At 53.4% G+C, this 27,920-nt stretch overlaps 1 protein-coding gene across 1 annotated transcript in view; it reads right to left on the bottom strand.

Annotated features, from left to right (window-relative positions):
* Positions 1-13,637: 13,637 nt before the first annotated feature.
* The window catches only part of Nphp4 (nephrocystin 4), a 90,671-nt gene continuing 76,388 nt past the window's right edge, over positions 13,638-27,920 (bottom strand). The window contains 13 exon segments of the mRNA XM_028883069.2: positions 13,638-14,206; positions 14,776-14,919; positions 15,198-15,377; positions 15,649-15,820; positions 16,802-16,887; positions 17,453-17,538; positions 17,932-18,088; positions 20,531-20,614; positions 21,175-21,265; positions 21,267-21,359; positions 21,568-21,794; positions 22,600-22,805; positions 25,341-25,466. Coding sequence (XP_028738902.1) covers positions 14,066-14,206; positions 14,776-14,919; positions 15,198-15,377; positions 15,649-15,820; positions 16,802-16,887; positions 17,453-17,538; positions 17,932-18,088; positions 20,531-20,614; positions 21,175-21,265; positions 21,267-21,359; positions 21,568-21,794; positions 22,600-22,805; positions 25,341-25,466 — 1,793 coding nt within the window. The 3' untranslated portion in view covers positions 13,638-14,065.

Below are 27,920 nucleotides of genomic sequence, written 5' to 3'. Positions count from 1 at the left end.
GGAGGAGTTAGAGATAGAGCATATGAACACACAAGTGATTTCTGTGTGGTGTTTGTGTGTGATGTATGTAGACATATATGAAGGCCAAAGGAGGATGTTAATCTCCTTCTCTCTCTCCACCTCATTTTTTGAGGCAGGGTCTCTCACTGAACCGGAGCTTGCCATTTTGTTTAGACTGACTTATTACAGGCACACATGGCCATTCCCAGCTTTTTATATGGATGCTGGGGGGTTGAATATAGATCCTCTTGCCTATATAACCAGCATTCCTAGCCACCAAGCCATTTCCCCAGTCCCCAAGGTTTCATACAACCATTTCTAAAGTCATCAGAGCAAGCACTCTGTCCTGTCCTGTCTAGGTGATGGACAGGTTCACTGGATTGACTCTTACAGGCAGGGGAGAGGTATCTCACTGTTCTTTATTAGAAAGCCTCCTGCCACACAGTCATAAGGTTAGAGCTCCTGGATCCAGGATTAAAGAGTGATATACTAATGACCTCCAGTTCAGGACATCATATCTCCTCCTGAGGCCAGAGCAGGTCTCAGGTCCCACTCTTCTGGCCAGTAATTAGAGTCATGCTGTTTTGGTCAATGGTTTCACAGGTTATTGGTTATGAAGGTCCTCTAAGCCTATATTTAATATTTGAGTAGTTACCTAGGATTATTGTAGACCAGAACATCATATGGTCACCTTATCAACAACTTTACCCCAAGTGTGGAAAAAAAAAAAAAAAAAACAACCACAGAGATCTGCCTTGCTAGTGTCTGGCTGGAGAATCTTCTGGTAAGCCTGCCTCTTGGTCATTATTTACCCAGCAGCTCCCATTGGCCCTAAGCTCAGATCATCTTCATCCTGGAAGTTTAGGGCTACATCCTATAGACACTGGACACAAGGAGAGACTCTGTAGCCCAGTGGAGAAGACAGACCCAAAGGCAAGGGTTTCATTGTCCTATGTACCACTAAGCAGTTTCCAACCAACCTTACAAACACACTGGGCCTCTCCTGCTGGACTATGAACCCTGGGCCTGACTTGTTCTTCAAATCTGCAGCTCCCATTTCCTGCTGGCTCATTCACTTATTCAGGAATAAATTAAACTATCATTCACTCTTATTACTGATTTATAAGATTTGGGGTTTCAGGAACATATTGATGAAGACTTAGTTATAAGATGGATGTATTGCCAGGAGCCACAATATTGGTATAGATAAATAGATTATAGATAGGTAAGTAGATGGATAGATAAATAGATGATAGATAGATGAATAGATAGATAGATAGACAGATGATAGATAGATAGATATATAGATAGATAGATAGATAGACGATGGAAAGAAAGATAGATACATAGACATATAGATACATAGATATAGATTATTAGTACATAGATGATAGATAAATAATGATTGATTGACAGATAATTAATAGATACATGGTAGGTGATACATGGGCAGATAGATGATAGATTAGATAAATAATAATGATTGATTGATGATTAATTGGTCACTGGTAGATATATAGGCAGATAAATGGATAATGATAGATGATTGATAGATGACAAAATAGATAGGCACATAGAAAGATATTGATAAATGATTAATAGATAATACATAGATAATGATGTATGATTAACAGATGATCAATATAAGAAAGATAGGGAGATAGAGACAGAGAGAGACAGATACTCTCTAGGCCTGGAGAACAAAGTCTGACTTGAGACACCAACACAAGTTGCAGCCCCCAGCCCTTTGAATAGACTCTCTTCCTTGGGAACACACTCTGAACTGTCTCCTGAGCTGCCAATCACAAGCCATTGCCTTACAGCTCAGCATTCCAAAGCTTCATGGCTTCAAGCAACAATCAGATGTGACTGTTGGTACCTTGGGGCCAGCTGGCTGATTCTGCTGGCCTCTCTCTTGGCCTGGCTCACCTGCTTCCTGTGGTGTCACCTACCAATGGACAGCATGGCTTGTTCGTGTAGAGGAGACAGTGTTCCAAGAGAAGGATGGAAGCAGGCATAGAACAGGGACAATGTCGCTCGTTATGTTCCATCCATCAAAGTACACCACAAGGCCACCCATGTTCAAGGAGAAATGATTCTTCCTTCTAATAACAGAAATTGCAATGTCACAGTTCAAAGAAGTGTAGAGACAAGACAAATGAATGACTCCATAGTGACAGAATTGGAGCAAGAATACCCATCATTACCAAAGATGGCATACAACCTCTTGAAGACCCAGGGTCCTGATCCAGGGCATTCAAAGGTGTCCCAGATTTCAGGACCTGGATATACCAAAGATGGCATACAACCTCTTGAAGACCCAGGTTCTTGATCCATGGATGTGAAGGTGTCTGCTTTACAGGTTAAGAATAAGTTTCCCCCTCCCTTCAACTATCACTGCTCAAGGAACCCATAGTAGAACATACTGAAGGCTGGGTGGAAACTTACTGGCTGACCAGAGCTTCAGGATAAACAGTTTGCCTCCAGAAATGTGTGATCCTTAGGCTCCAACAGGGCATAAAGTGCCTGTGGCAGATGGGAGACTCTATGAAACCTGTGCTGAATTGAAATGGAAAAATCTCATAGACAAGTCCCTTGGGTTCCAGGGCAAAGCCACAGCCTCCTTCACAAATGACTAGCCCTTTTAGAGACAGTTCGACAATTGCTCTTGATGATCAGTCTTGATTGTCAGCCTGATGATGTTTAGAATTACCTAGGAGACACACCTCTGCATTGCCTGGGAGTGCATTTCCAGAGAGGTGGGAAGACACAGCCCAGATGTGGGCAGCACCATCCCGTGTGCTGGGATCTCCCACTGAACAAAAGGAGGTAGCGAACCGAACACCAGCATTCACCTCTCTGCTTCCTTATTGTAGATGCCATGGGACCAATTGCCTCACACTCCCGCCACCATGCCTCCCCACCACGATGGCTGTACCTTCAAACCGTGATCCAAATAAATGTTCTCTTCGATTGGATGCTTCTAATCAGGTAGTTGGTCACTGTGACAAGAAAAAAAAAGCAGCTGCTACACCACAGAGTGTATGAATTCATGGATCCCTGAGGGACACATGGCACCAAGTATAACCTGTATGCAGTACTCCCCACATGAGATGATTATTAGAGGCTCAGGTGGGCCCTGAAGACTCAGGTGCATGGTGGAGTGATGAGAGACAGATGAGGGCCAAATCCTACAGCATAAGACAGGAAGGAGACCACGGTCCCCACCCTTCAAGCAGCATTAGCTTGAGAGAAAATGATCCAGAATTTACCAGACCAAGTCTAGTGTTGAGCATCGTCTAATGAGCCCTGCAGGACCTGCTCAACTGTTAAAATGGATCAATAAAGGCTACAGATGGCCCCAAGTCCCCCACAGGGAGGAGAATTGCCTTTCCCAGCCAAGATGATCCTTTCAACCTGCTAGTGAGAGACCTCCTTCTGGCTTCAATTGCCAGGAGTGGGCATAGCCAACCCTCACACAGCCTCAAACTCCCAGTCACCCTGTCCAGTGAACTGGAGCTCCAGAGCTCAGGAGGATACCCTGAATGGGGCAGCACAGGTCACACAGCAATGGGGATGGAGGTGGCACCTTCCTCTCAGGAGTGTCCCAAGCCGGTCCTTGGAGGAGGAGATGAAAAATTCGTAGGTCAGGCTGCTTCCAGACAGCCTTCAGCAGATTATCATGTGCTGTGAGTGGAAACCCTTCTTCATCTCTGGGGTGAACATTTATTCCCCCAGGGGGACTTCCAGTTAGTATAAAAAGCATCATTAAGAAGAAATATTGTGTATCAATTATAAAGAACTTTTATGTCATTTGTAGCACAGTTGTGGAAATGATTGTGACCTTGCATGGTCACGGTCAAGATTATGTTATGAGGGGTAATGGTTTTAGGCAGGAAGATAGCAATGGCTGAGGAGGATGGTGGGGATGATAGATGATACAGTGATAACACAATGGCATTGGCGGGCAATAATGATGATCATATTGGCCATAGTGATATCTGAAGTGAAGTGGTAGTGATGGTGATGGTGATGATGATGATGATGAATGGTGATGATGATGCTTGTTGATGATGATGATGGTTGGTGATGATGATGGTGATGATAATGGTGATGGTTGATGATGATGATGATGATGGTGATGATGGTTGGTGACGATGATGGTGTTTATAGATGGTGATGACAGTGACGGTGATGGCAATGGTTGTGGTGATAATACATGCTGATAGTAATGGTGATGATGGTAGTGGTGATGATGGTGGTAGCCTCTGACCTGTAGATAGTTTTCTCAAGGAGAGCTAAATTGGGATGTGACTCTATAAAGCAAGAGTGAGCTGCAGAACAGCATCTGCCACCTGTTCCTTGCCTCATGTGGCACTTTTGGCACTGCTCATAGGCAGCTCCCAGGGTGGTAAACTGACTTCCGTTCTCCCCAAGGGAGCTCAGGTCAGATGCCTGGGGCTACCCCTGCTCAACCATATATCACAGGCATCTTGACTTCCCTGCTGAACAAATGAGTGTCTGGTCCCCCATATCCCCACCCCTCACTGTGATGCACCTCCTCACCCTTCACTCTTAGCTATGAACACTCCTTAGAGTTCAGTCATTGCACAGGGGAGCGACTGCCCAGTTCCTTGCTCTGCTGAGCTGTGATTTAGCCCAGAGGTGCCTGCAGATCCCTGGCACCCAGGTAGTTCATTGTTACTTTGAATTGGAGCAGGACCCAGGGTGGCCTTTTGCTTCTTCCTTAAGTGCTAATGGATATCCATTCCAATTTGCAGCACATGTTTCCCCATAGGACACGGGAGCGTCAGAGCCTGTGTGTGTTGTTCCCCCCAAACCAACCACCCCGCACAGGACAGCTGCCATCCCACAGGAAGTCTCCCGATGCCTCTCACCACCTGCAGGGAGCTGATTTGATTCTCTAATGAACTCCAGGTGACAGCATCCTCAGCTCTGTTCCCATCATCAGTGATCCAGGATGGAGTGAGAGTCAGACTCAGAAGCATTCCCTATGTCAGTCAGCAGCATCCATGGTCAGTGGACCTACAGAGTAAGAGTTTCCCTTCCAGGGTTCCCCACCAGGTCCCTGGCTGTTGCCTCTACAAGAGGGGACACTAGTGTAGTGAGGACTCCATTTCTGAACTAGAAGTAGACTAGTATCATGCAGCATGTCCAGCTCAATCACATTCTCGTCTCCACTGCCCAGTCCCCAGACACCCCACATCCATACATAAACCAAGGACATGAAACTCAGAGTCCTGCTCTTCTCTGGCCTTGGTGATCTAAAAGAAGAGGAAGTGGGTACAGCTTCCCCATCACAACAGCAGGTTGGAGGAGCAGGCAAGGCCCCAACCTCAGCCCTCAGCTCCTCCTGGGCTCTGACGGGTAGATAATATCTAGATGGTATCTCAAGTCTACATCCAGTCAGTAATACTGAAGCAGCCTTAGTCAACTAGAGATGCAAAGGACAGTGAACTTCAACACCCATGCATGATGGCCACCCCTAGCCAGAGGGAAGGAAACATCTGGAAGGCTATCTTCCTGCATTCAGAGGCCCCATCCCATGCATCCATGCCTGCTGACTCCTTCCTCCAAGATGCTAGAGCACCCCTGGGCTTGGTGTAGTCATGGCAGGCTGTGAACACACATGTATAAGAATGCTTGGAGAGGCCTCAAGAGCATGTACTTACTCATGGAGGTTACATTAATCATGAGATACAGGGTTTTGGGGACAGACTTCTGCATGCCATGTCCCGCACTCCCAGGGCCAAGGATGACTTCAAGTTCTATTTATTTGGTGAATGACAGCAATTGGCAGTTGCTCTGGGGAATATGGCTTTGAAGTGTCAAGGAGTGAGGTGGCCCAAGGAAACAAAGACTTGAGCAGATGACTGACAGGCACGCATGGCAGTGATGCCGCTACAGGGAGCGGTGGCCACCTGGCCCACTGCGGCCTGGGGACGTCCCCAAGCTGTCTGTGATTCACCGCTAGAGCAAGGAGTGACTCTGCTTTGTGTCTTCTGATACCAAATGGGCTCTGGCACCGGGGCTGTGAAAGGACAGGTGGTGGCCTGCAGGAAAGTGAGGAGGATGGAGGGGTGTCATCTTGCCAAGTCCCCGGTGCTCATAGAATGTCACCTATAGAGACAGACTCAGGAGTCTTCTCAGACAGAAGCCAGGAGGGTTCTTTGGTGACAAGCACCCTCAGAGAGGGCCCCTGAAGGGTGATGCTAGGACCTACCTGACAGTTCCCAACACAGCTCCATCTCCAGCTCAAGGGCCGACGGCAGCCTGCAGCAGCTAAGTATGTCAGCCCTCATCCCAGCTCCCCAGCAGGACATTTGCTCTGGCTTCCTGTCTAGTTACCATCAGACTTAAATGAGCCCCAGGAAGTCCTAAAACTCAGGACTGAGCTCAGCTGGGTCCACAGTTTCCCACACCTCCTTCCAGAGTCTTTATTGTGCTCTTAGAGTTAGTTTCTGCCTCACTCACAGGAGGAGCCTGAGAAGTGAGCAGCAGAGTCCAGGAAGGACAGGTTACCACACTGATCCCCAAGTCCCTGTGTCTGGCTCAACATAGGGTTGAGGTGTCATGCTGAAGGACCATCCCCGCACCCCAAAGGACCGCCATGACTTCAAACTCTTGCTTCCATCAGCTCCCACATCAAGAGCTTATCCTGGATCCAGGATGTTGTTGCTGCCTCACCACTCTTTGCTTCCTCCCGGGAGAGTTTTTATGGTCTTGGCTTGCTTGAATGTCTCCCAGCATGCTGGCTACTAAGCTTCTCTTCTTTCTTAAATCCCACGGCTGTGGAGGAAGAGGCAGTGCCCTGGTTTGTTCTCAGTTCCCCGTGAACTCCTTTCCTTTACCCGTCCCCCCTCAGCATCTCTAACCACCGTCTGGAGCTAAGGGTCAGGCTCTAGGCTGATGTAATATTGACAGAGCCCTAATGGCCTTCTGTGAATGTGAAGGTCAGGTGGTCCAACCCAGGCTAGAAATCAGGCCAGTATCCATTCCAGTTGTTTTTACAAAGCCAAACTTGCACCCCCCACAACACAGCCCCTGACCCCAGATCTCATGGCTCACCTTCCCATGACCAGGCATACTCTGGCTGGGATTATAAATCAGCTGCTTTCTTAACTGGAGGGATACAGCTATTCCTCACCACACCCCAGAAGAGTCTTAGGGAATCGTCTCTCACAGCCCTCCTCCTTCCTGGCCCTGGGCATCAGCACCAAGACTCTCTGGAGTGTCACCCAGCAAGGCTGAGGGAAGGTTAGGGTAGTGAATTTCTGGGCAGGACTATCCCTGAACCCCACATCTGCCTCATCTCGGCTTCTGTCCTCCCTACTTCCTTCTAGGTCCTTCTAGGAACTTTTTGGCCCCATCACAGAGCCCAGGCTTAGGACCATCACCGGTGAGGTTCCCACATCTCTCCCCAGGAATGGAGGGAGAGAGCCACTGGCAAGGCTTCCACCCTGACAGCTGTGTTCTGACCAAGGTCTCATGCTTTCTGCATACTTGAATTCCACGATGGAGCACAAAAGTCCCATCAAGCAACCTCGGGGTGCTGAGCACAGCGTGCCTCATTGCTAGCTAATACAGTGCATGTTAGCTCAAACACCCAGGATGTCGGCATCTCAAGCAGGATCTCGAGGAAGCAGAGGAGGAAGCTTCCATTCCCAATCTCCACAAGTCAATCCCATCTTACAGTGATAAAAATAAAATTAGAAGAATTCTCCTCAGTGGCAAGCACAAGTCAAACCGACGATTATGTTCCATTAAGCCGGATCTGCTAATAAGCTTTTATGTACCTCCCTGTCCACATTCCAGCCCTGGGTGGGGGAGGAGGGAGGAAATGGACTCTGGCAGGATGTGCTGGTCACTGCCAACGGCAGTGGCTTGGAGCGATGGCCGAGACACTCAGAGCCTCATCCCTGGTAGAGGCACCAGAGGACAGCGCACTCCTCCAGGTTCCTCCCTTCATGAACCCCCACAGACCGTTCCCTGTCTGTAGATCCATTCGATCATTATGAACATCTAATTTTCCTCCCGAGGCAGAGGAAATGGTGGGACTGTAAAAGCACAAGCAAGCAGAGTGCGGGGAGCAATATAAGCTGTCATTACCGGGGACAACTTCTTCATCAGCCAGCCTGAGATGAATACAGATCAGGTTCCTCGTGCTCAGACCCATCGGCAAAAATGAAACTGGAAGCCTGCATGTTGGGGGTGTTTATTTTGCACCATAGTCGCAAGAAGCTACCTGATACACTCTTCTTTCCTCCAAGCCAGCGCTGAGCCCTGGGAGATAAAAGCTGCATCAGATGGAGCCAAGACCATTGACGAAAGTGAAGTCAGAGACACTGGCATGCGGCAACAGCTTCACAACTCTTCACCCCAGACAGTGTCAGAAGTGCCTACCAGCTAGGGGCAGGATTGTGCAGACCAGTGTGGGCTCAATGGCAGCCTGAGAGTCACCATCAGAAAAAGTGGGGCAGGCTGAGCCATGTGAGTCTGGGGTCCTCCAAATGCTCTGCCATGTCCCTGGGAAATGCCCCTGCCCAGAGAAGGACATGGGACAAAGACAACATCTACAAGACTCGGCACAAGATGAACACGTGGCAACCCTAGTCAGTGTTGCTATGTACCATGTGGCAATGACAACCAATAAGCCACGTGTAGAACCTTCCATGTGCCAGCCCTGGGACTCCACAGGGTACCTATTGGACAATGGCTGGCTGAATTCGCCCTGCAGGGAAGTGACTCTCAGCCCACAGACATCCAGAGGCTAGTGGCTTGGCTTCTCACTGACCCAGATTGAAACCGTTGGGAGATGTCACTGTCCTACTTCTCAAGGCAGGGGCTGAATGTTGACAATTGTGCCCCAAGGACTGGACAGAGAAGTGACCCTACACCCACCTAAAGCCTCCTGCAAGTGCTGGGCACCCCACTCAGTTCCTCCCTCTACCTGGGGTAGAGGGACCACAGGGGTGACGGCACATCACCCCTCTTCTAGAGCCCAGCACCTGCACGCTACAGAAAGCTTGGTCAGAATCCCACCCAGAACATCAGAAATTCCTGCCTGCCACCATATCTACATGGCAGATCCAAAGACACACAATCCCAGCCTTGGACCTCCCTCTTCCACTGCTGAACAGGGGGATTCTAGTTACTGTAGTTGGAGTTTCTCTGTCCTGCCCCTGGCCCGTAGCCACTTCCAAATAATCACCCAGAGGGTTGTATTAATTATAAATGCTTGGCCAGTAGCTCAGGCTTATTACTAACTAGCTCTTACACTTAAAGTAACCCATAATTTTTATCTATGTTTAGCCACATGGCTTGGTACCTTTGCTCAGTAAGGCATTCTCATCTTGCTTCCTCTGTGTCTGGCTGGCAACTCCTGACTCTACCCTCTCCCATCATTCTCAGTTTGGCTTTCCCACCTAACTTCCTGCCCAGCTACCTACTTGTCAGCTTTTTAATAATCAATGAGAGTAATACATATTCATAGTGTAGAAAAGGATTGTTCTACAGCAGGTTACACCAAGAAAGGACCCAGGAGTCACTTCTAGCCACATCCCACCCCTGGTGCCTGAGCTGGCAATCTAAACTGACCCAGCATTAGCACCCCTCCCAGGAAGCACAGCATGCTTCAGGCATGTCCAAGTCATACCCCATGAGTCACATGAGACCAAAGATAGTTATGAATGCAGCCCAACACAAAATTATGAACTTGCTTAAAACACTAAGTTTTTTGTTTAATTTTGTGTATAACTCAGCTGTATGGTTCTTGAGCACAAACTTTGCTAAGGACGTCCATGTCACATTGTCAAAGGTTGAACAGTGGGGCCAGCAAGATGGCTGAGCAGGTAAAGGTGAAGGGAGAGAAGCAAAGGGGTTCTCTGGCCTCCACGTGTGCGCTGTGGCATGTGCACCCCAACACACTCATGCACACACACATATAAATCAAGCATATACATGTTCAATAATAATAATTAATAATGATTTTAAAAGTTGATCTGCCTCTTACATCTCGGATGGTGAGGCCAGTCCACTTTCCGATGTTTCTAGATGACAGGAGCTAAGAAGCAGCGCGGCTCGGTGTTATTCTAGGAAAATGACTCAGCCAGCCTACTTTTACAGCCCGTGCAGGGAGGGTCCTGGTACACCATGGCCTTTGTGGAATCAATGGCAGAAATATTAGCTGTCACTTTCCAACTGACTGGAGCAGCAGGGGCACCACATGTGCCCCGATGGGTCCCCATTTGTCAGCTTAACACAACATAAAAAAATAAAACAGTGACATTCTGCCCTCAGGGTGTGTCACCCCATGCTGAGGGCAGGTTTCAGGGTCCAGGAAGGGCATTGAGTGGTTATAGCCACCAAGGCAGGAGTGGTGTGTGCTTGTCTAACCTGCATCCACAGTCCTTACCCCCAGTGGGGACTCTGTCTGGTTCCCAGGTCGCCCAGGCTCTCTTCCATGAGCATGCTGGTCCTGGGGCTGTGACTGAGGGACCATGAGGCTAGGGCTGGGCTGCAGTGACGGCATTGGGTAAGGGAGGGTGGGTGCTGCCCAGCACCTCACAGATCCTAAGACTTGCTTATTGAATAAATTCACAGAGCCATCAGCTGACTGACTGACCATCCCAGCTCCTGGATAGGATTCCAAATACCTGCTTGCTGGCCTGGAGGGGCATGCCCATGATGGTTAGCAGGGACCAGGCAGCTGTCCAATCCTGACACCCCATCACCATCTGAAGCCAGCAAGGCTTGGGGAGGCCCTTGCTCCTAAGCAGCTGCTCCCCCACGACTTCTAGCTACTCTTCTCCACCCACCCTGACCTCCCTCGGGGTCCCAACTCCAGGTCCCATTTCAGGCTTCTGGAAATGAGTTGTTTCCAGCGGTGTCTGCTTCCAGACTCATTGATTTTAGCCTTTGTTGTCCTAGCTTCCTGTCAGAACCGGTTATTGCAGGTGATGGATAGGAACTCACCCTGCACTAACCTGCCTCTTAAAAGCTGCTCATGGCAGATGTAGCACACAGCCAATGGCTCAGAGAAGGCTGTGGGGCGTGGGAGGCCTCTCTCTTCACTCCCCAGGGGGCAGGTGGGCTGTGGACCCAGCAGGCTTGGGTCTAGCTAGCCACCTTTTCCCCACGCCTCCTGGTGTGGCAGCCCAGAACCCACCACCTGCTCTGAGGCCTTGTCCAGCTCAGCACCCCCAGCATGAAACTGATGAGCAGACCCTCAGTGGCCCCGCCTCCCTAGCTGTTCTGGAGGCTTCCATGGCTGAGTTTTATGGTGAGGTGATGGAAGGAGACCAGGGTCTTCCTGAGCTCCCAGCTCTGGTCAGTAGAGGCGTTGGCTGCCCTCCTCAGGTTTGCCCACGTTCCATCCACTCCTCACTTCTGAATTTGCACCCCAGGACAATCCTGAGAAGCCGACCAGTGTGGGGCACTCATGATGTAATTTGCCTGAGGAACTGGCTCACAGGTTTGTTGGGCATTCAAGTATGAATTTGGGGGAACAGGCCCCAGGCTGGAAACACTCAGGAGTAGAGGCTGCAGCTGGAGCCCAGATATCATCTAGAGGTAGTCTCCTCCCGAGAGACCTATCTGGCCCTTGTCTCCCTCCCCCCCCCCTCCACAAGCCAGGCCCACCCATCATAGACAGCAGCTCACTCAAAGCCCTTTGGCCAGAAGTTAAGCATATCTGTGAACCATCCTGTCTCCACAGCAGCAGACAGATGTGTTTAAACAAACTGTGGACCAACCATGGGAACAGCTACCTGTATGTGATGCCAAGGTCCTACCCTTTACCAGCAGGGGCTCCAGGCAAACATCCACATGGATTTCCTGAATGCAACTGCTCTGTGAACTCTTCACAATGGGGATGCCTCTGAACTGGGACCTCCTCCAGAGGCAACTGAGTGGTCAGGTGCAGAGCTGGGATCTGGAGTGCTGGCTGATGTATGAGGAAGAGAGTCCAGACTTAGGTTCAGCTATGGCTGTGAATGGTGATCTCGTGAGGTCGTGGTATAGTGAGTAGCTGTTCTGTCTATGACCTTGAAGCACCTCCCCTAAAGATGCAGCAGGTAACTGCTCCACCTGCCATGACCTTGAAGTCTATGCCCCTGGGGCATGACCTCATGAACCCTTTAGAACTGAGATGTACGTAGGCAGGTTTCTTCTCTTGCTCGTGGTTTTTGGAGACTGGACTGAGTCAGGCAGCTGGAACAGCATTCCAGAACCTGTGACTATTCTGTTATGTATAGTGAGTTTTCCCGCTAATAAATTCCATTACCCATTAAACAGACTCCGTGGATTTCTCATTATACCATGGTGTTCTTATCCCACCCTGCAGGTGACAAGGTTGAGGCCAACAGATGTGCTATGCAGGCTGAAGTTGCCCTGCTACTGGGCAGAGGCATTAAGGCGACAAAGACCTAGCTGGAGATCCTGGTGCATCTGGAGCGGCATCAACACCACGCTCCACTTCTTGCCCAGCCTGGCTCACTGTATTTGTTGATGGTAACCGAAAATCAAAGAAGCTCATCAGTCCAGGAGGTGCCCGAGCTGGGCATCCTCACGTGTGGGCACAGCTGGCTGTCCACACCCTACAGCATCAGCAGAGGTACAAGATCCACAACTTCAGAGATCAGGTTGTCCCCAGACAAGGTCGTCTGGCAACTGCCCTCAATCTGTAGTCTCTGTGATGCCAAGGGCAGAGAAGGGGGCTGTGTCCACTCCATCTGTCCACATTCCTGTCTGAGGTGGGGAGTCATGGGGACTGGAGGCTGCTTTGCAGCAGGGCACCTTAGGGCCCAGTCCTCCCCTGGCCCACAGCCCAGCAACCCAACTCTCTCATCTGCTTCTGCAGTCAAGTCCAGGGCTGTCCCCCTGCCCTAGGCAGGACTGTGTGGCTAACACCTTCCACACCAAGAGAAGAACATGGTTCTTGCCACCCTCCCTAGAGAGAATAGGGGGGAATGAGACATGAGGATCGTCTAGTCATAGCTGTGAGTCTACTCTAGCTCAAGACTCAAGGACTGCCCCACCTCCAGAGCAGAAGGCAGCCCACCACAGGCCCAGGCATGGAGGAACCAGAGAGGCAGGGATGTATGAAGGGAGAAAAAGGCTCTCACGGCCTCCCAAGGCTGTGGGTCACACCGAAGACAGTCCAAGACAGGAAGCGCAGGCTTTAAAAACACTGAACCTCTTAACAGCCGAAGCCTGTGGTCAGGCTGGAACCACTGCAGCTGCAGGCTCAGCGTGGGCATGCCGGAAGCGGCACTGTGCCTGGGGGACTTCAGGAAAACGGCACGCGGCTTCTTCGGACTCTAGGAGCCTCTTTGAAGGCAGCTTACAAGCCTGAGTGGACACTGGGGCTGTTGGCCAGGAAACACAACTCCCTGGGAAGGAGAAACGTGCACCCACGGGCATAAGGGCACCAGGAGCCTTGGCGGCAGTGGCCTGGGACAGAACTGCTCATCACCACCGCTCAGTGCTGTTTCCTTCTCTCCCCACAAGACGGGCAGAGAGCGCCACAGCTCCAGCCTCAGGAGGGCAGCAGGCCCCCACTCTATCACCCCAGCCGGAAGAACCCCAGAAAACACCAGAAGAGACTCCGTAGAAGTGAAATGCTTCATTCAATAACTTAAAAAAAAAAAAGGATACAAAAGAATTCCAGTATAAAATACATAGCAAATTAAAATATATTATGTTCATACTAAATCTGGTAAGAAAAACATAGTTTTATCATTGGGGATGACTGGTACAACACAATTTGTTCTAGACGGTGACGGCCTGAGAGGTGTGAGGAGTCACAGCCTTGTGTGTGCCGTGGGCAGAGTGGGGTCATGGCTGTGGCCACCTGGAGGCCACATTCCCTCCCAGGATTAGTCCCAGCTTAGCTGAGGTGTTGTGCCATGACCAGGAACACCGCCTCTCTCCAATCAGCCAGCTCCACAGGCCGTGCAGGCCCGTCCTGAGTCACTGAGACGGCAAGGCTAGAGGGTCTGCAGGGAGGGGCACTCGGAGTGGGCACTGGCCACACAGCGGTCCCTCAATGGTAGAGCACCTTCACACAGAATGCCTCTTCGTTCTTGTCCTCGTGGTCATTGATGTAAATCAGGATCTCCTCCTGCCCGCTACTGCCACTCGGCCCAAACCTCAGGCCGATGGTGTAGGTCTCTCCTCCCGCCACCTGCAAGGACACAGGAACTTCAGCATTCGCCTGGGCTCCCACCCTTCTGTGGCAGCTTCTAGACCTGTGAGACAGGCCGGCACGTGGGTGAAACACTCTCCACCTACGGCACATCCAGGCTGGCTGGAGACCCAGCACCTCACAACCTGACAGAGGCTGTGAGGGCCAGGCTAGCCCACATAGGCCTAAGGCGGCGGCTGCTGCTGCTGCTGCTGCTGCCAGCTCAGGACTGTGTGGAGAGCGGGGTGGTACCCCTTCCTAGGCACCACTCTGATGGCGGGCAAAGGAATGAGGGATCCCTCAACCCACAACAGACAGCCCTCTCAATAGGCCCACACTCCCATCCTCCGCTTCCACCCTCACAGTTCCACTACATCTCCTCAGAGGAAATCCACCTGCTGCGGTGACAGTGGAGGGCACAAGGGCCGTGATGTTCACCTGCCGCCACCTGAAGACCTTCCCCAGAGGGTGTAAGTGTCCCCAGCTTTCCAGAGCCTGCCAGCTGGAAGCAGATCTGCTCCTGAGCTCAGCACTATGGCCCCTTGCACCCGCCAGCCCTCAAGGCAGACCTGGAAGGAGTTCTCCTTGAACTGCAGCAGGTCAGGGCGGTCAGTGTGCAGGCGGTAGGTCCTCCGAGAAGGATACGGGTTGGTGTAGGTGATCCGCTTGCTGGCACCCTTCCCTTCTCCGGCTGCCATGGTGATCTCAAAGGCCTGGGGAGGGAATGGAACAAGAGACACAGGGCCGCTGGCCCAACCTGAGTACTCCTGAGCGGAGGTGCTCCACCTAGCCACAGATCCTGGGCTATCCATCATGACAGGCCAGCAGCATCTGGAGCCATCCCAGAGGGGCTTGCCTCATCTGATCACACAGAGCCTGGATCTGGGTAGCTGGGTCCCTGGGCCAGGTAACACCATCCCCCATGAGACAGCGCAGGGGCCCTATGGTGCCTCTGACCCCCCCCCCGTCTGGCCCCATTGTTCATACAGACCTTGGAAATGAGAGGCTGGCGGCAGGAGAGGCATACAAGCCATGACGCCACCAGCTGGTGGTAGTCCATGTCCACCAGGTTGAGATGGACAAAGCAGCTGCCAGCCCTCCTCGGCCTCACGCCCACGTGAAGATCCTGCACCCCATGAGGTGGTAACATGAAGACACCTGCAGGGTCTGTCTTCAAGGACAAGGGAGCGGTCAGGGCGCAGCCCTCTTGCGGTGACGCAGCTCCTAAGAGTCAAGTTTAATAACCCCAAAAGCCTCTGGGGCATGTACTGGTCCCTCATTCTCAACACCACATCCAGCAAAAGGTAGTTTTCATAAAAGGTAGCTCAGTGGGGAGGGGATGTCAAAGCTGCCACCGGCCACCCTGTGCCTCGGCAGGCTGGGCAGGAATGGGCTCAGAGAAGCGAAGAGATCCCCAACTCCACCTCCAAGAAGGGCCCTACCTTCAGCTCCTGAGGGTGGGAGGTAAAGGCTCTCACTTTCCTAACAGTCTGTGTCCCCCGTAGGACAAGGGACAGACGGGTCAGCTGTCCTGCGACGCAGGAGACGTCCACACGCTGCAGGGAGTGGAGACAGACCTGCCATGTCTGCACAGGCTCCGCCAGCCAGCGATCCCTGCAGATGACAGGGGTCACGGACACATCTTAGCGGGGCAGCCTCATGAGAAGAGAGCTCACGGGGAGGGCTCCAGGACGGCTGGGAGCCAAGCGGCCTCAGGGAGAGCGGCCACAGGAAGCCACACTGGATGGGAACCCTGTGTGCAGGCTGGGGCTGGCCACCCCTGCCCTAACCTGGAATCTCTCAAGCTGGGGCTATGCAGATTTTGTCTGTCCCAGGGAACTGCTGAGTTTGGGGGTGCTTGAGAAATGCGTGTCAGGTGACGAAAATGTGAGCTCTGCACAAGTCTGCAGTCTGGAAAACTGAATCATGGCCAAGCCTTAGGACAGTGGGGATCATGGCTGGAGGCCACAAGCCTGAGCTCAGGGCCTGACATCAAGTCTCAGCTCTGAGATTCTATGGCATTATTATAAAATGGGACAGTGGGCGATACACATTCACAGGCTGCTACAAAGAACCACTGAGACCCATTCATACGGTACGGGTGCTGCACAGCCCCTCATCCCCAAATACAGCTAACTCCCACAGTCCCACTGTCAGAAGCCACATGGAACACATCCTAAGCTGCTCCAGTTTTAAAGGGCTCCCAGGGGGCTCCAACTGGAACAGTTTAGCTGGATAAAAAGCCAAGGCGTGGCTGGACCAGTCTCCAGGAGCAGAAGATGAAGACAGCCACCCATACAGGGGCTGAGCTCCAGACGACTTCAGGGTTCCGTGCAAATCCAGAGGGGAGGGTGGGGAGAGTCATCTGGGGCTGGCTCTGGGCCAGACAGCTGCACCGTCCCTTCCTTGGAGGACACGGGTCATGTCCATCTCCTGGGCTACTGTGCCACTCTGGGAGAGGGCATGCCATCACCAAGGCCTGGTTGGTCTCCAAGCTCTCTCCTCACAGAGCAAAGCACCAGTACCCATGATGCCTAGGGAGAGTCAGGTCCCTTGACTTCACTCTGCCCCTCCCCCATCTGTGTCTGTGCTTACGCATAGATGATGACAAAGAAGTCTTTGATCTCCGGGCTTGGACCGCTGGCCACCTTAAGAAACACATCTCGTGGCTCGCCGGGACCCTGCCAAACACAGCACGGGGCACCCTGGTTCACAGCCACCCATGTCCTCTGCTGGGCTGCACCCGGCCAGGTGCTTGCAGCTGGGTGAGGCAAGGCAGGTGAGCACAGCCCCTCCCTCATGCGATGCCTTCGTCTTCTCTATGCGTTGGGACTCACTGCTTTGCTCGCTGCTCAGGAAAATCACAGCTTCCTGATCTTATATGGATTCCAATAATTACATCCCACCGACTCTATCCAGCGTCCCAACCAGTCATAATACAATTAGCGCCCTACCCTCGGCGTAATGGCAATCAGTAAGTGCCTCAATTACCACACTCAGCTCATTCTGCTTCATGCCTTTTCTTCAAATTTAAACTCAGATAATCAAGGAACAGATCTGCTAGCCGAAAACCTGAAAGCTCCTTCACGAAGCCTTCCTCATGATGTCAGGACAGCCACCCCACCCCCACAGCCCCGCAGAAGGAACCCTCATCTTGAGACCAATGGGGGGCTGTGGGGATGCAGTGGGGATGGGAGGGAGTTCCCCAAAGGATCTGCTCAGGTGGGACTGACACAAATGGCCTACCACGTTCTGGGCCTCACAGATGACATTCGGGTCACTGCATCGCACGTGGACTGGGGGGTCCTCACCGGGCATCCCCACAGGAGCACCTGGGAATGGAGAAAGGGATAACCCTGCACTTAGCCCAGAGTACACTCACACAATGCATGACTGTGGGTGCAGATGCGGCTGCCCTGACCCAGCTCATTCCTCAGTCTGGTCAGGCTGTCAATCAGAGGGAGTGGCCACACATAATCGAAGAACCACCAATACTGAGCCACCATCAGGACGCCACCAGCCCCACACACCCTCGTGCCTGATGGGGATAGGTCTGGGTCATGGGAGCCGTGAACTCTTTGTGGAACCAGCCACCAAATGTACCTTGTCACCCCAGAGAAAGCTGGAAGCTTCTATTTCAAACCATAAAGGCAGGTCAGAACTTTGGAGGTACCTCTTCCCGTTAGCCGAGCCTGCACAATGGTAACCACACGTGGGGGACCTGCCTGGAAGTGTGTGCCAGGGAGGCAGGCGGATGGCCTTCTTCAGGAAGGTGAGCTCTGGGTGGTAGAAGCGGAAGACCTGGTCCACCACATGGGGCTGGGGCTCCACAGTCAGGCAGAGCACTGCAATGGGCCGGCCACTCTCCACCCGGAAAAGAACCTGCAGAGATGGGCATGTGGCAGCTTCGTGGACCCCTCTGGAGAGCATGAGGAGCTCACCATCATCCCCAAAGTGAGATGGGAAAGACAGACACTGAAATGCATCCGTAGGTGCACAAGTGAGGGGACCAGTGGACTGGATCTGGGGTGCACTCAAGTGAGGGGATCAGTGGACTGGATCTGGGGTGCACTCACAGACATGCCGACCCCCGAGCTTATGCAAGGCACACTCCTAAAACCCAGTGGACCAACTAGCCACCCAGAAACACCAAGAACCACTCCGGTCTGGATTCCACCTCCACAGGCTGGGACGTCTGAGCAGCACTGCAGAGGGTTCTCACCCTTAACCTCACCAGGCTCCGTGGGGGCACCGGGTGTTGTGTTTAGGAACAGAGCACAGCACAGGCCCTACGATCCCGGTGGAGGAAAGGAGGAGATGCCTACACCAAGGAGACCAGAACTAGAAATGCTCCTCTGACGAAACAGTTACAAAAACACTGGCCTATCCAGAAGAACTAATGGACAGGTGGTGCAATGGCGGAAGCTTTGGTCACCACAGACACTCACAGCACACACCTGCTCAGAGACACACGTACACAACACACACGGCATACTGAGAAGAAATGAGCTGAAGGCAGGTGGGGAATGAGATCTTTCTGAAAATATACCTTATATTAGTTTGAATCTGGATTCCTGTGAACATTCTTCAATTTTAAAACTAACCTAACACCAGCTGGGGTCTGGACACCCTGTTCTGCAACACACGGCCCACTGGAAGGCTTCTCTTCTTGCCCACTTTCAGCAGAGTGCAGACCAGCCAGCTACTTGCAGCTGAAGAAGCGAAGCCAAGTGTCTGGAGGGGGCCAAGCTGCCTAAGCGGCGGAGCTACTGGCTGCCTTGGTAGCCGCAAAGGAGACAGCCTCGGGACAGGCATCCCACCACAGCAGCCGAGTGACAGGGAGCAGCAGCTGCTTCCTGAGCAGTGACAACTGTAACAGTAGCCATAGCAACAAGAGACAACTGAGCAGTTCGGAGTGGTCACCGCAGGGACAGGACAAGGCATGATGGGCTCAGGGCAAGGGGTGAGAACTGAGGCCGAAGGAGGCCGGACAGAGCCAGAGGAGACACTCTGCCAGTCCTGGTGCTGGGAGAGTTCCAGAAGCCGCCCAGTCTCCAGGGCCAAGTCTTGGCTATGCCAGGCCTAGGACTGTAACAATGGCTGCTGTCAGGGCTGAGGAGCCCTGGCTTCCACGGCTTCCACAGAACTAACACTGAGCTAAGTGTCCAGCTACCAGAGAGCTGGTGAGAGCTGTGGCTGCAGAGGGGGGTGCTGCCGCTGCTGCTGCTGCTGCTGACCCCCAACACACAGCAAAGCGGGGAAACCGCAGAGATGGGAACCTGAAGACAGTCTTCTTGACTAAGTAAAAGGACCCCAGCCAGTCGACTGGTGACAGTGTGTCACCACACACACACACACACACTCAGACAGACAGACACACACACACACACACACTCACACACACACACACACACACACAGAGACACACACACACACACTCAGACACACACACAACACACAGACACACACACTCAGACACACACACACACACACACACACACACACACACACACACACACACACATTCAGTCACCATCTGCAGCACAAAACAATGCATGCATTCCTTCCATGCAGGTGAAGCCAAGGCTCTGCTTACAGACCAGACACAGTTCTCACAGGAACTGTGGCCTGGCGGGTACAGTGCAAGGGTTGCACACAGTGAGACTCTGGAACATGGCGGCCTTCGGGCCACCCTCTGTCCAGACTACACTAAGTGAGACCTGTGGGAGGAGGAGGGAGACCAAAGTACCACAACAGGTATTTTCCTACAAAAGAGGGTAAAATCTCAGGTCTTCCAAAGACCACCCTCTCAGTAGGCTGCTGAGAGAACATGTCTAAAGACTTATTTCTAGGAAGAGCATCCCCCATCTTTCCATCTGTTTATCTGTCTGTCTGTCTATCTATCTACGCCTTTATCTATCTACCTACCTACCTATCACAAGTGCATACACTCACGCACTCGCACACACACACACACACACACACACACACACACACACCTTTAGAATGCTGCCAAGTGGCCATGCGCTATGACAGCTGTATTTAGGGGGCAGTAGCCGGCAGCCATTAGGACAACCAGCTTCCTGTGCACAGAGCCAAGGCTGCACAGAGCTGCCAGGTGACCACCCACGCCGGACCCTATCACGGGCTGTGCCAGTGTCTAGGCACAGCTGTGGCCTCCTTGTCTCTGCCACATCTTATTTCAGTCTAGGAGCCTACCCAGGAAGAGAGGAGGAGGGGTCAAGGTCTCACAGCAGACGCCACATGCTTGGCTTGGTGTGCTCCGACACTTGACTTGCTCTAAGACATCCCGAGTCCCCCTACCTTGGCGTGTTTAGTAGGCATGGTACTGTGCTTCCAAAGGGGTCCAGACTCTGGGTCCTTCTCCGAGCTCATCTCAGCAGGGGTCTGTGAGACACGGAGCAGCACAAGTGAGTCAGGGCGAGTCAGGTGACAATCAGAACCTGGACCAGCCAGGGCCGTGAGCTGCAGGTGTCACCATCCTGTTCTCAGGCAGGCTCTCCCAGCATGATGCTGACTGCCAGCCTCACCCACCCAACTCAGTCACTGCCCTGTGGCCTGTCCACAGGGCCAGCTGGACATCTGAGGAACTGGGACTCCTCAATCCCCTCGTAAGTGACTGCAGAACTAACTTCTAAAGAGGCCAGAGCTTCAGTGGGTCCCTCCCCCTCACACTCACACAACTGGCATGTGCCTTCCCAGCACTCTGCTGGTTCTGTGCAGGAGCACACGCAGGGATGGTGCAGGTATGCCCTCCCAGGAGAAAGAGAGAAGGATCCAGGCTGCTGCACATAGCACCAAAGAGGAGCACACCGAGTGACAGGTGGGGCAGGCACCAGTCAGAGGTCCCCTGGTGCAGACGCCGGCTGAGTAGGGACATTTGCAAATACAGAGAAATGCTGTTCCGCTTTGCCACCTCGATGGACAGCACTTCACTGTCTTCACACCTGTGGTGGAGCCAGTGGGCCCACGGAGAAGCTCTGGTACTTGAAGGGGATGTGGGCAGTCTCCCGGGGTCGCAGGTAGAGCTGGGGGCCAGCTGCCGCGCAGGTGGAACATGTCCTCCTCCAGGGGCGTGTGCAGGCCAGCGGCCTCCTTGAAGTGCCGCCACTCCTGGCAGTCCAGGATGATGCTAGAGGGGCAGGGTCAACAGTGGGGACCACGGTATGTAAAGAAAATACACCTACCACCCCGAGAACCTCAGATCAGGGGACAGGGGACAGCCAGGCTGGCTTCCATGCCAGAGGTGAACTGGCCCAGTAGCTTCACACACACACACACACACACCACACACACACACACACGCACACACTCAGAGCTAGCTGGGTGGCAGCTCTTACCTGAGCTCCGGGCTATCAATCTCGATGGCCACCGTGTGCTGAGTGTTATGCGGGTTTTTAAGGGCAAACTCGAAGAACTCAGCCGTGCCCAGCGTGGCGTACAGTGTGTGGTGGGTGGTGATGGCCTGGCTCAGTACACTGGTGATGCTCTCTGTCTTGGTGCGCTCCCGGTAGGCATCAATGACCTGCAGGTCCCGTGAGTGCTGTGCACGGACACTCTGCTGTGCCTACAAACACAAGGGGCCACATCTGACGCCTCTGAGTCCTTGCTTTGCCAGCCCCCAGCCCCTGGGGCATCAGATTTATTTTGGAAACCAATTTCTCCTTCTTTAGCTGTGTGGTCTGGAAGTGCTACCTGTCCCCCACACTCCAGGGATCTCAGTGCTTGTCAGAATAGAACAGAGGACCACATCCCAGCTTGCCTCCGTCCCAAATCCTCCCTAAGAGACCCCTTTAACCACCAAGGAAAGGTACCAGGCATAGCCTAGGGAATTAGGAACAGTGATCTTAAACAAGAAAAAACTTCACGGCCACAGGACCCACCCAACAGGTACCCCGCATGGTGCCGAAGCCTGCCTGGGACGACAGTCCACAGAGGAGATGTAAGCCCCGTATGGTAGCCCAGCATCCAGGAACCTCAGTCTGGGTCCACACCTGACAACCAGTCTGTGAGGCCTAATGCCTCCTGCCTCGCACCCTCACGTGCCAGGGTTCCCAGCCTGCAGCTGCACTGAGCCCCTCAGATCCAATGCTAAGGAGGCTGAGACCGCAGAGCGGGGAGGGGGGCTGCCTAAAAGGCCTTTGGACATAAACTCATTGGAAGTAATGATACTGAAGCTCTGGTCCCCGAGTGTGAGAAACCTTTTAGTAAAAGATTTCCAACCTGAAAATATCCCCTGGTGGCCAAAATGTCCACTTCTCTCCTCGCCTGCAAACAGGGTGTAGGAGGAAGGTGAGGGGACTGAGGGGGAGGGGAGGAGGGACCAACTCCGGGACGAGGCACAGCCCCGGTAGCCCCAGTTAGCCTCTCACCAGCAAACTGATCCTGCGGCTGCCAGAATCCCCTCCGGACTCCTGCAGGCGCACCAGCCGCATCCTTTCCAGCTTGCGCCTGTGCACAGCATCTGCCTCCTGGCCCGCAGCCTGGGGCCCCTGGCCAGCCCGAGTGTGGGTCAGCAGCATGGCGGCCAGCTCGCTGTCCACGTCAGCCAGCTTCTGCGCCTGCACCACACGTTTTCCTATGGAAAGGGCCAGAGGAGGGGTCAGGGATGGATGTGCAGAGGAGTACCAGCAAAGCCAGCGGCTGGTCCCTAGGGAGCTTCCAGGGTGGATCCTCTCCGAGTCACTCGACTGATAAAGATGCATGTTTGGGCCTGGTCCCTCACAGCAACTCCCTTCCACAGTCCTTCAAACCTAAGGAACTCTGGCCCCAGTCCTTGGCTCACTCCAGTGGATGATTTTCTAGGAGAAAAGCCAGATACTCGGGTTTATAGTTGTGTGGTAACACCCTCTCCTGAACTCAGGCAGCCTCGGGTAGTAGATGGGGGTGGTCACTGCTGCAGAGGCCTGCTTCTGAGGTACCTCCAACTGACTCCCCAGCCCCGCCTGTGTGCACATGGCACGATCCCCAAGTTCCTATCAGAAACGGGGTTCACAGAGGTCACCTGGTCCAGCACTGCTCTCATCTGCCTTTTGGAGCGGGCGGGCACTCTGATGTGGGGGAGCTCAGATCCTGGACTCAGGATGAGCTGGCCACAGACAGCAGAGTAAACACCGCCTATGCCCCCTTCCCGTACAGAGCTGGGGTTGATGGTGCTGGTGGAACCGTGCTTGGTGACAAGGCCACATCACAGGCTGACAGTAAGAATCCAGGTAGGGCAGGTCAAAGGGGGATCCCACCTTGAGGCCTGGGTCCTCCCCAGCTTACAGAGCTTCCCAGGGCCTGGCTCCTGTCGTCACACAGGGCCAGTAACCGCTGCGGTGCTCTGTAGGGCGACGCTCGGCTGGTCCTCCACTCACCACCACCCCCTGTTTCCAGGCTCCTCACCACCACTCTATTTTAAATTCATCTCATGGCTTTTTCAGTGTCACAGGCTGGCTTCGACATCTTAAGTGACAGCCTGAAGGAACACTTTGTATGTCAGAGCTCAGGGAAACCCAGCCTGGAATCTGGTCTGAGCAGCCTGTGATCATGGCCCAGGAGAAACAGCAGGGTGGGGGCAGCCACACAGCCAGGATTCAAGATGAGTTCAAGGGACAGCATGTTTACCCCAACAGTTGCCTCCCCTGACTCCAAAGCAACCAGAAATGGGGTTCTGGGGGAGTCATGTGGGAGCACACTTCCCTAAACACAAGAAGAGCCTAGAACTTCTCAAGGTCTCAGGGAACTTCCAATCCAGAGCCGCACCCCAGGGAACCCCACAGACCCTTGCAGGGACTCTGCCCGCCTATCACAGACTGCAGGGCCCCGGACTCCAGGGCTCTCTTTCTCTCAATGGGCTGTCACTCACGCCAGCTTCCTGGGCTGCTCAGAGGGGCTAACTGGGAATGAAGCACCAAGTAGGGAACCCAGGCCCAACCTTACCCCTCACCCTAATCATCATCACGATCATGTGACCTCCCTTGCCTTAGTTCACTGAATATTAAAACGAGGGTCTGGCCTAGAGCGACAGGACATACGTGGACCGTGGGTCCCTCTGAGCACTGCTGAGCCCTCAGCCTCTTTCTGAGGGAGAATGTACAGTTCTGCCTGTAGAGTCAGGAATTAGATGGGCAAGATTCCCAAGGTCCTGTGACGTGGAATGTAGAGGATTCACCGAGCTCCAAGCCATGGCTTGGGCATCCTCTTCTCAAGACACAGCTGCAGTCCAAGGTGGACAGAGCTGGGACCACCCACATAAGAAAGCTCCGGAAGTCACCATCTCTAACATCTGAGCAAAGAGCTCCTTAGAACGCACAGCCTCCTCTTCTCCTTCCAACGACAGGCTCACATTCAAGCCCTCGGGCCCTCATGTTTAAGAGAACAGAAAGACTCCAGACACCCATGGAAGTGATTTTCCTCAAACCTAGGACTTTCCAGTCCAGACTCAAGTCTCTCATTCCTTAGCTTCATAAACAGCCAAGGAACCAGGGAGGAGTTTCTAATCTGCTTTTAAAAATCAGTGTCAGGGCTGGGAGGCGGCTTGGTGGAGAGTGTTTCCTGTGCACAAGGCCCTCGGCACACATGTACAAAGTCAGGTGTGGCAGCATTTACCTGCAATCCCAGCACAGGGAGGCGGGGACGAAAGGATCCCAGGCGCTCACTACTCACTGGCCAGACAGTCTAGCCAAGTGGTGAGCTCCATTCTCAGTGAGAGACCCTGCCTCAGAATAAGGGGGAAAGCTACAGCCACTCAAGGCTGACCTCTGGCCAACACACATGCTCGCACGTGCATGCACACATGCACACACACTTCTCATCTCTTCCCTGTGTGAGCAGCTCAGATTTAGGTAATTAGCAGAATTACCATCTCCCTATAAGACATCATGATTGGATGCAGGGCCAAACCTAGAGGAGCTTCAAAGTTCAACAACCCTGTAAGTTCCTGGGGCCATTATCAGGGACCCCAGCTGGGCATAACCAACCAACCCTGAATCCAGACCCTAGGGCAATGGACAGGAATGTGAATACACACCACATACACCCCCTCCCACACACACACACAGAGGCTTCTGCCTCAGTGAACCACATATACCCCATCTGCCACCCAGATGTGGCCACAGTCTCAACTCACGTCTGGGGCCTCCTGGTATGAGGAGGCTTCCCCCAGAGAAGAAGCTGGCTCCGTCATTTGAGATGACCCGAGACCTGGATGGTGGCAGCGAACAGGAACCTCTTGCTCTTGGCTCACACATGTGACCTAAATGAAAAGCACTCTCATAAGATAGGGCCCAAAGCGGGGACTGGTAGACCACACCAGCTCTCCCGTGTGGAGCCCGGGCCTGCAGATGCCTCTCCATCTCCACTCTCAGACTCACTAGTATGCCCAGGTGCCGGCTGCTGCGGTCTAAATGCATCCTGCAAGAGGGATTGTGGGCAGGAGATGGGCTGTCTTTGCACTGTCCTCTCCAGGCTTGGACCCCTCCCCCACCATACAGAGGAGGTCTCCATTTGATCACACAGTTCATGCAGACTGTCTCCAACTCTAACCCGGGCCTGGGAGAGCGGAGGCTCTAGGAAAGTCCTCTCCACGTGCAGGTGAAGGCAGATGGGATTTCATGCTGAGGCCTCTGCAGAGCAACAGGGGCCTCGGAGAAGGCTGGGCGACAATGCCTGCCAGCAGATCCAGAGCAACACTTTGAGAGGCTGCAAGTGGTTACAGCCCCGAGGCGGCAGCGTCTGCCCACAGGTATGCTTTTCTGGAGCACAGACCCACAACTCCACAGGGGTCAACCACGCGGGTGAGGCAGAGCCTAGCTGGTGAATCACATTCCAGATGGAACCACCCAACTGCCAAAGCACACCTGTGCAGTGCATTCTCCCAACCTCAGCAGGGCAGGGCGGAGCACATGCTGGCACGGTGTCCCCACTGCCCCCCCCTCCCGAGACTGGCAGCAGCAGGAACCCCTGCCCAGGCTGCCCGCCTCTCTGATGTCCCCCTGCCCGTCCTGCCTTCCTGTTCACAGTGACTTCTTCCTCAGTCTATATGTACCTGCTCTTCACCCTCCTGTTCAGAGGCTTCTGTTTTACAAGGACATCTCAGCATTGGGCTCATTTGCACACCCACAGCCCTCCAGGCGAGCCATGGCTTCTGCCTGACCCAGGTCTCCGGCAACAGAGGTGCTCTTTTGATCTCAGCTGCCTGACAGACGCATCCTCACGGATGTGGGCTGAGGAGGACTGGCCTTCCATCCTCCGTGGGGTCCAGCTGGTCTATAAGCAGCTGAGAACAGGTGGCCCAGGGACAGCAGCCTGGATTTCAGATTCTGCAGCTGGGGACCCTGGCTGTGTCAGGGCCCTGCAGACCTTCCCTCCAGAAAGACTGGCTAGGACAAAGACTGTGTAACAGAGAAAGGCTGGGTGGAGTCAGCAGGTTCAGGGAGCAGTCAAGTGGAGAGGCGACCACCTGGAGAATGCTCCTTAGAGCCCCGAGTACGCGAAGCCTCTTCCACCAGAAGACTCAGGCTCCAGTCGTTTTTAAACCGTCTTTGTCATCCTTCGGCTGCCTGCTGCCTGGCTGCCTCTCCTGCAGGCCAGAACAGTTAGTTCCTCACAACCAAAGCTCTAGAGAGCACTGGAGCCCCATCCTTCTCTCACTGCTGCAGGGGCAGATATGGAATCCCCACTCAGCACCTTCCAAAGCCAACAGGGCAGACAAATGCCAGGCCAAGCCACCTGCTCACAGCTGAGATATCTACTCTCAAGGCTACCTTCTTCTGTGTCCAGTGCTAGCTTCTGTGTGCAGTGCTAGCTTCTGTGTCCAGTGCTAGCTTCTGTGTGCAGTGCTAGCTTCTGTGTCCAGTGCTAGCTGCCACACTCCCGGGGCCAGAGGGCGGGGCTGACTTGTCACCCTAATCTCTTCCCAGCAGGGAGTCAATGGCTGGCCCTCATCCTGCCCCCACCCCAGCTCTGGCATTGGTTCTGAGGCCCATGATAATACAACAGCCTCAGCTGTCACTTGCTCAGACGTCCTTGCCACATCCCCACAGACACGCAGTCTCGGCTTCACAGATCTTGCTGCTGCCACACACGCAGAGCTGACCCGGGGCCTGTTTCCCACCCACACACGCAGAGCTGACCCGGGCTCCTTCCCACACAAACGCAAGGCTGAGAGGGTGGCAGCTTGTGGACTACAGGGTCTTGGCAAGCTCTCAGCCACATCCCAGGGAATCACTCCAAGACGGAACAAGCCTGTCACCCTGCGGTGGGAACACTGAGGCTGGCACACTGAGTTGGCCGGGGTTTGTCCCACATGGGGAGGAAGTTCAGGAATTTCCCTAGCTTTCTTGACTACCATCCCCTAGTGGCCAGTGGGTCCCTCCATCAGGCCTTGGATCTAACCACTCCCCACCAAAGTGAGCCCTGGCCTATGACGTACACTGCAGACATACGCTGCTCCAAAAGACAAAGACTGGGGAAGACACATCAAGGTCAAGATCAGTCTGCGTGGCAAGGGCAGGTGACCACAATTCTTCACCCTCAGGATCACAGAGGGTGGGTGGTGACAGCAGCCTCAGCAGTGAGCTGAGCTGGACACACAGTCACCCCGGGACAAGGCACGGGGTCCGCCTGTCAATGACGGAAATAAACTGTGTGAGGTGAACTCACCTCCACGTGTGTTTTCAGAAACAGCACAGGGCAATGGTGTTGCCAT

Source organism: Peromyscus leucopus, chromosome 2 (assembly GCF_004664715.2).
Source record: "Peromyscus leucopus breed LL Stock chromosome 2, UCI_PerLeu_2.1, whole genome shotgun sequence".
In the NCBI taxonomy this organism is placed as follows: Eukaryota; Metazoa; Chordata; class Mammalia; order Rodentia; family Cricetidae; genus Peromyscus; species Peromyscus leucopus.
This window is presented reverse-complemented; position numbering and strand designations above follow the sequence as displayed.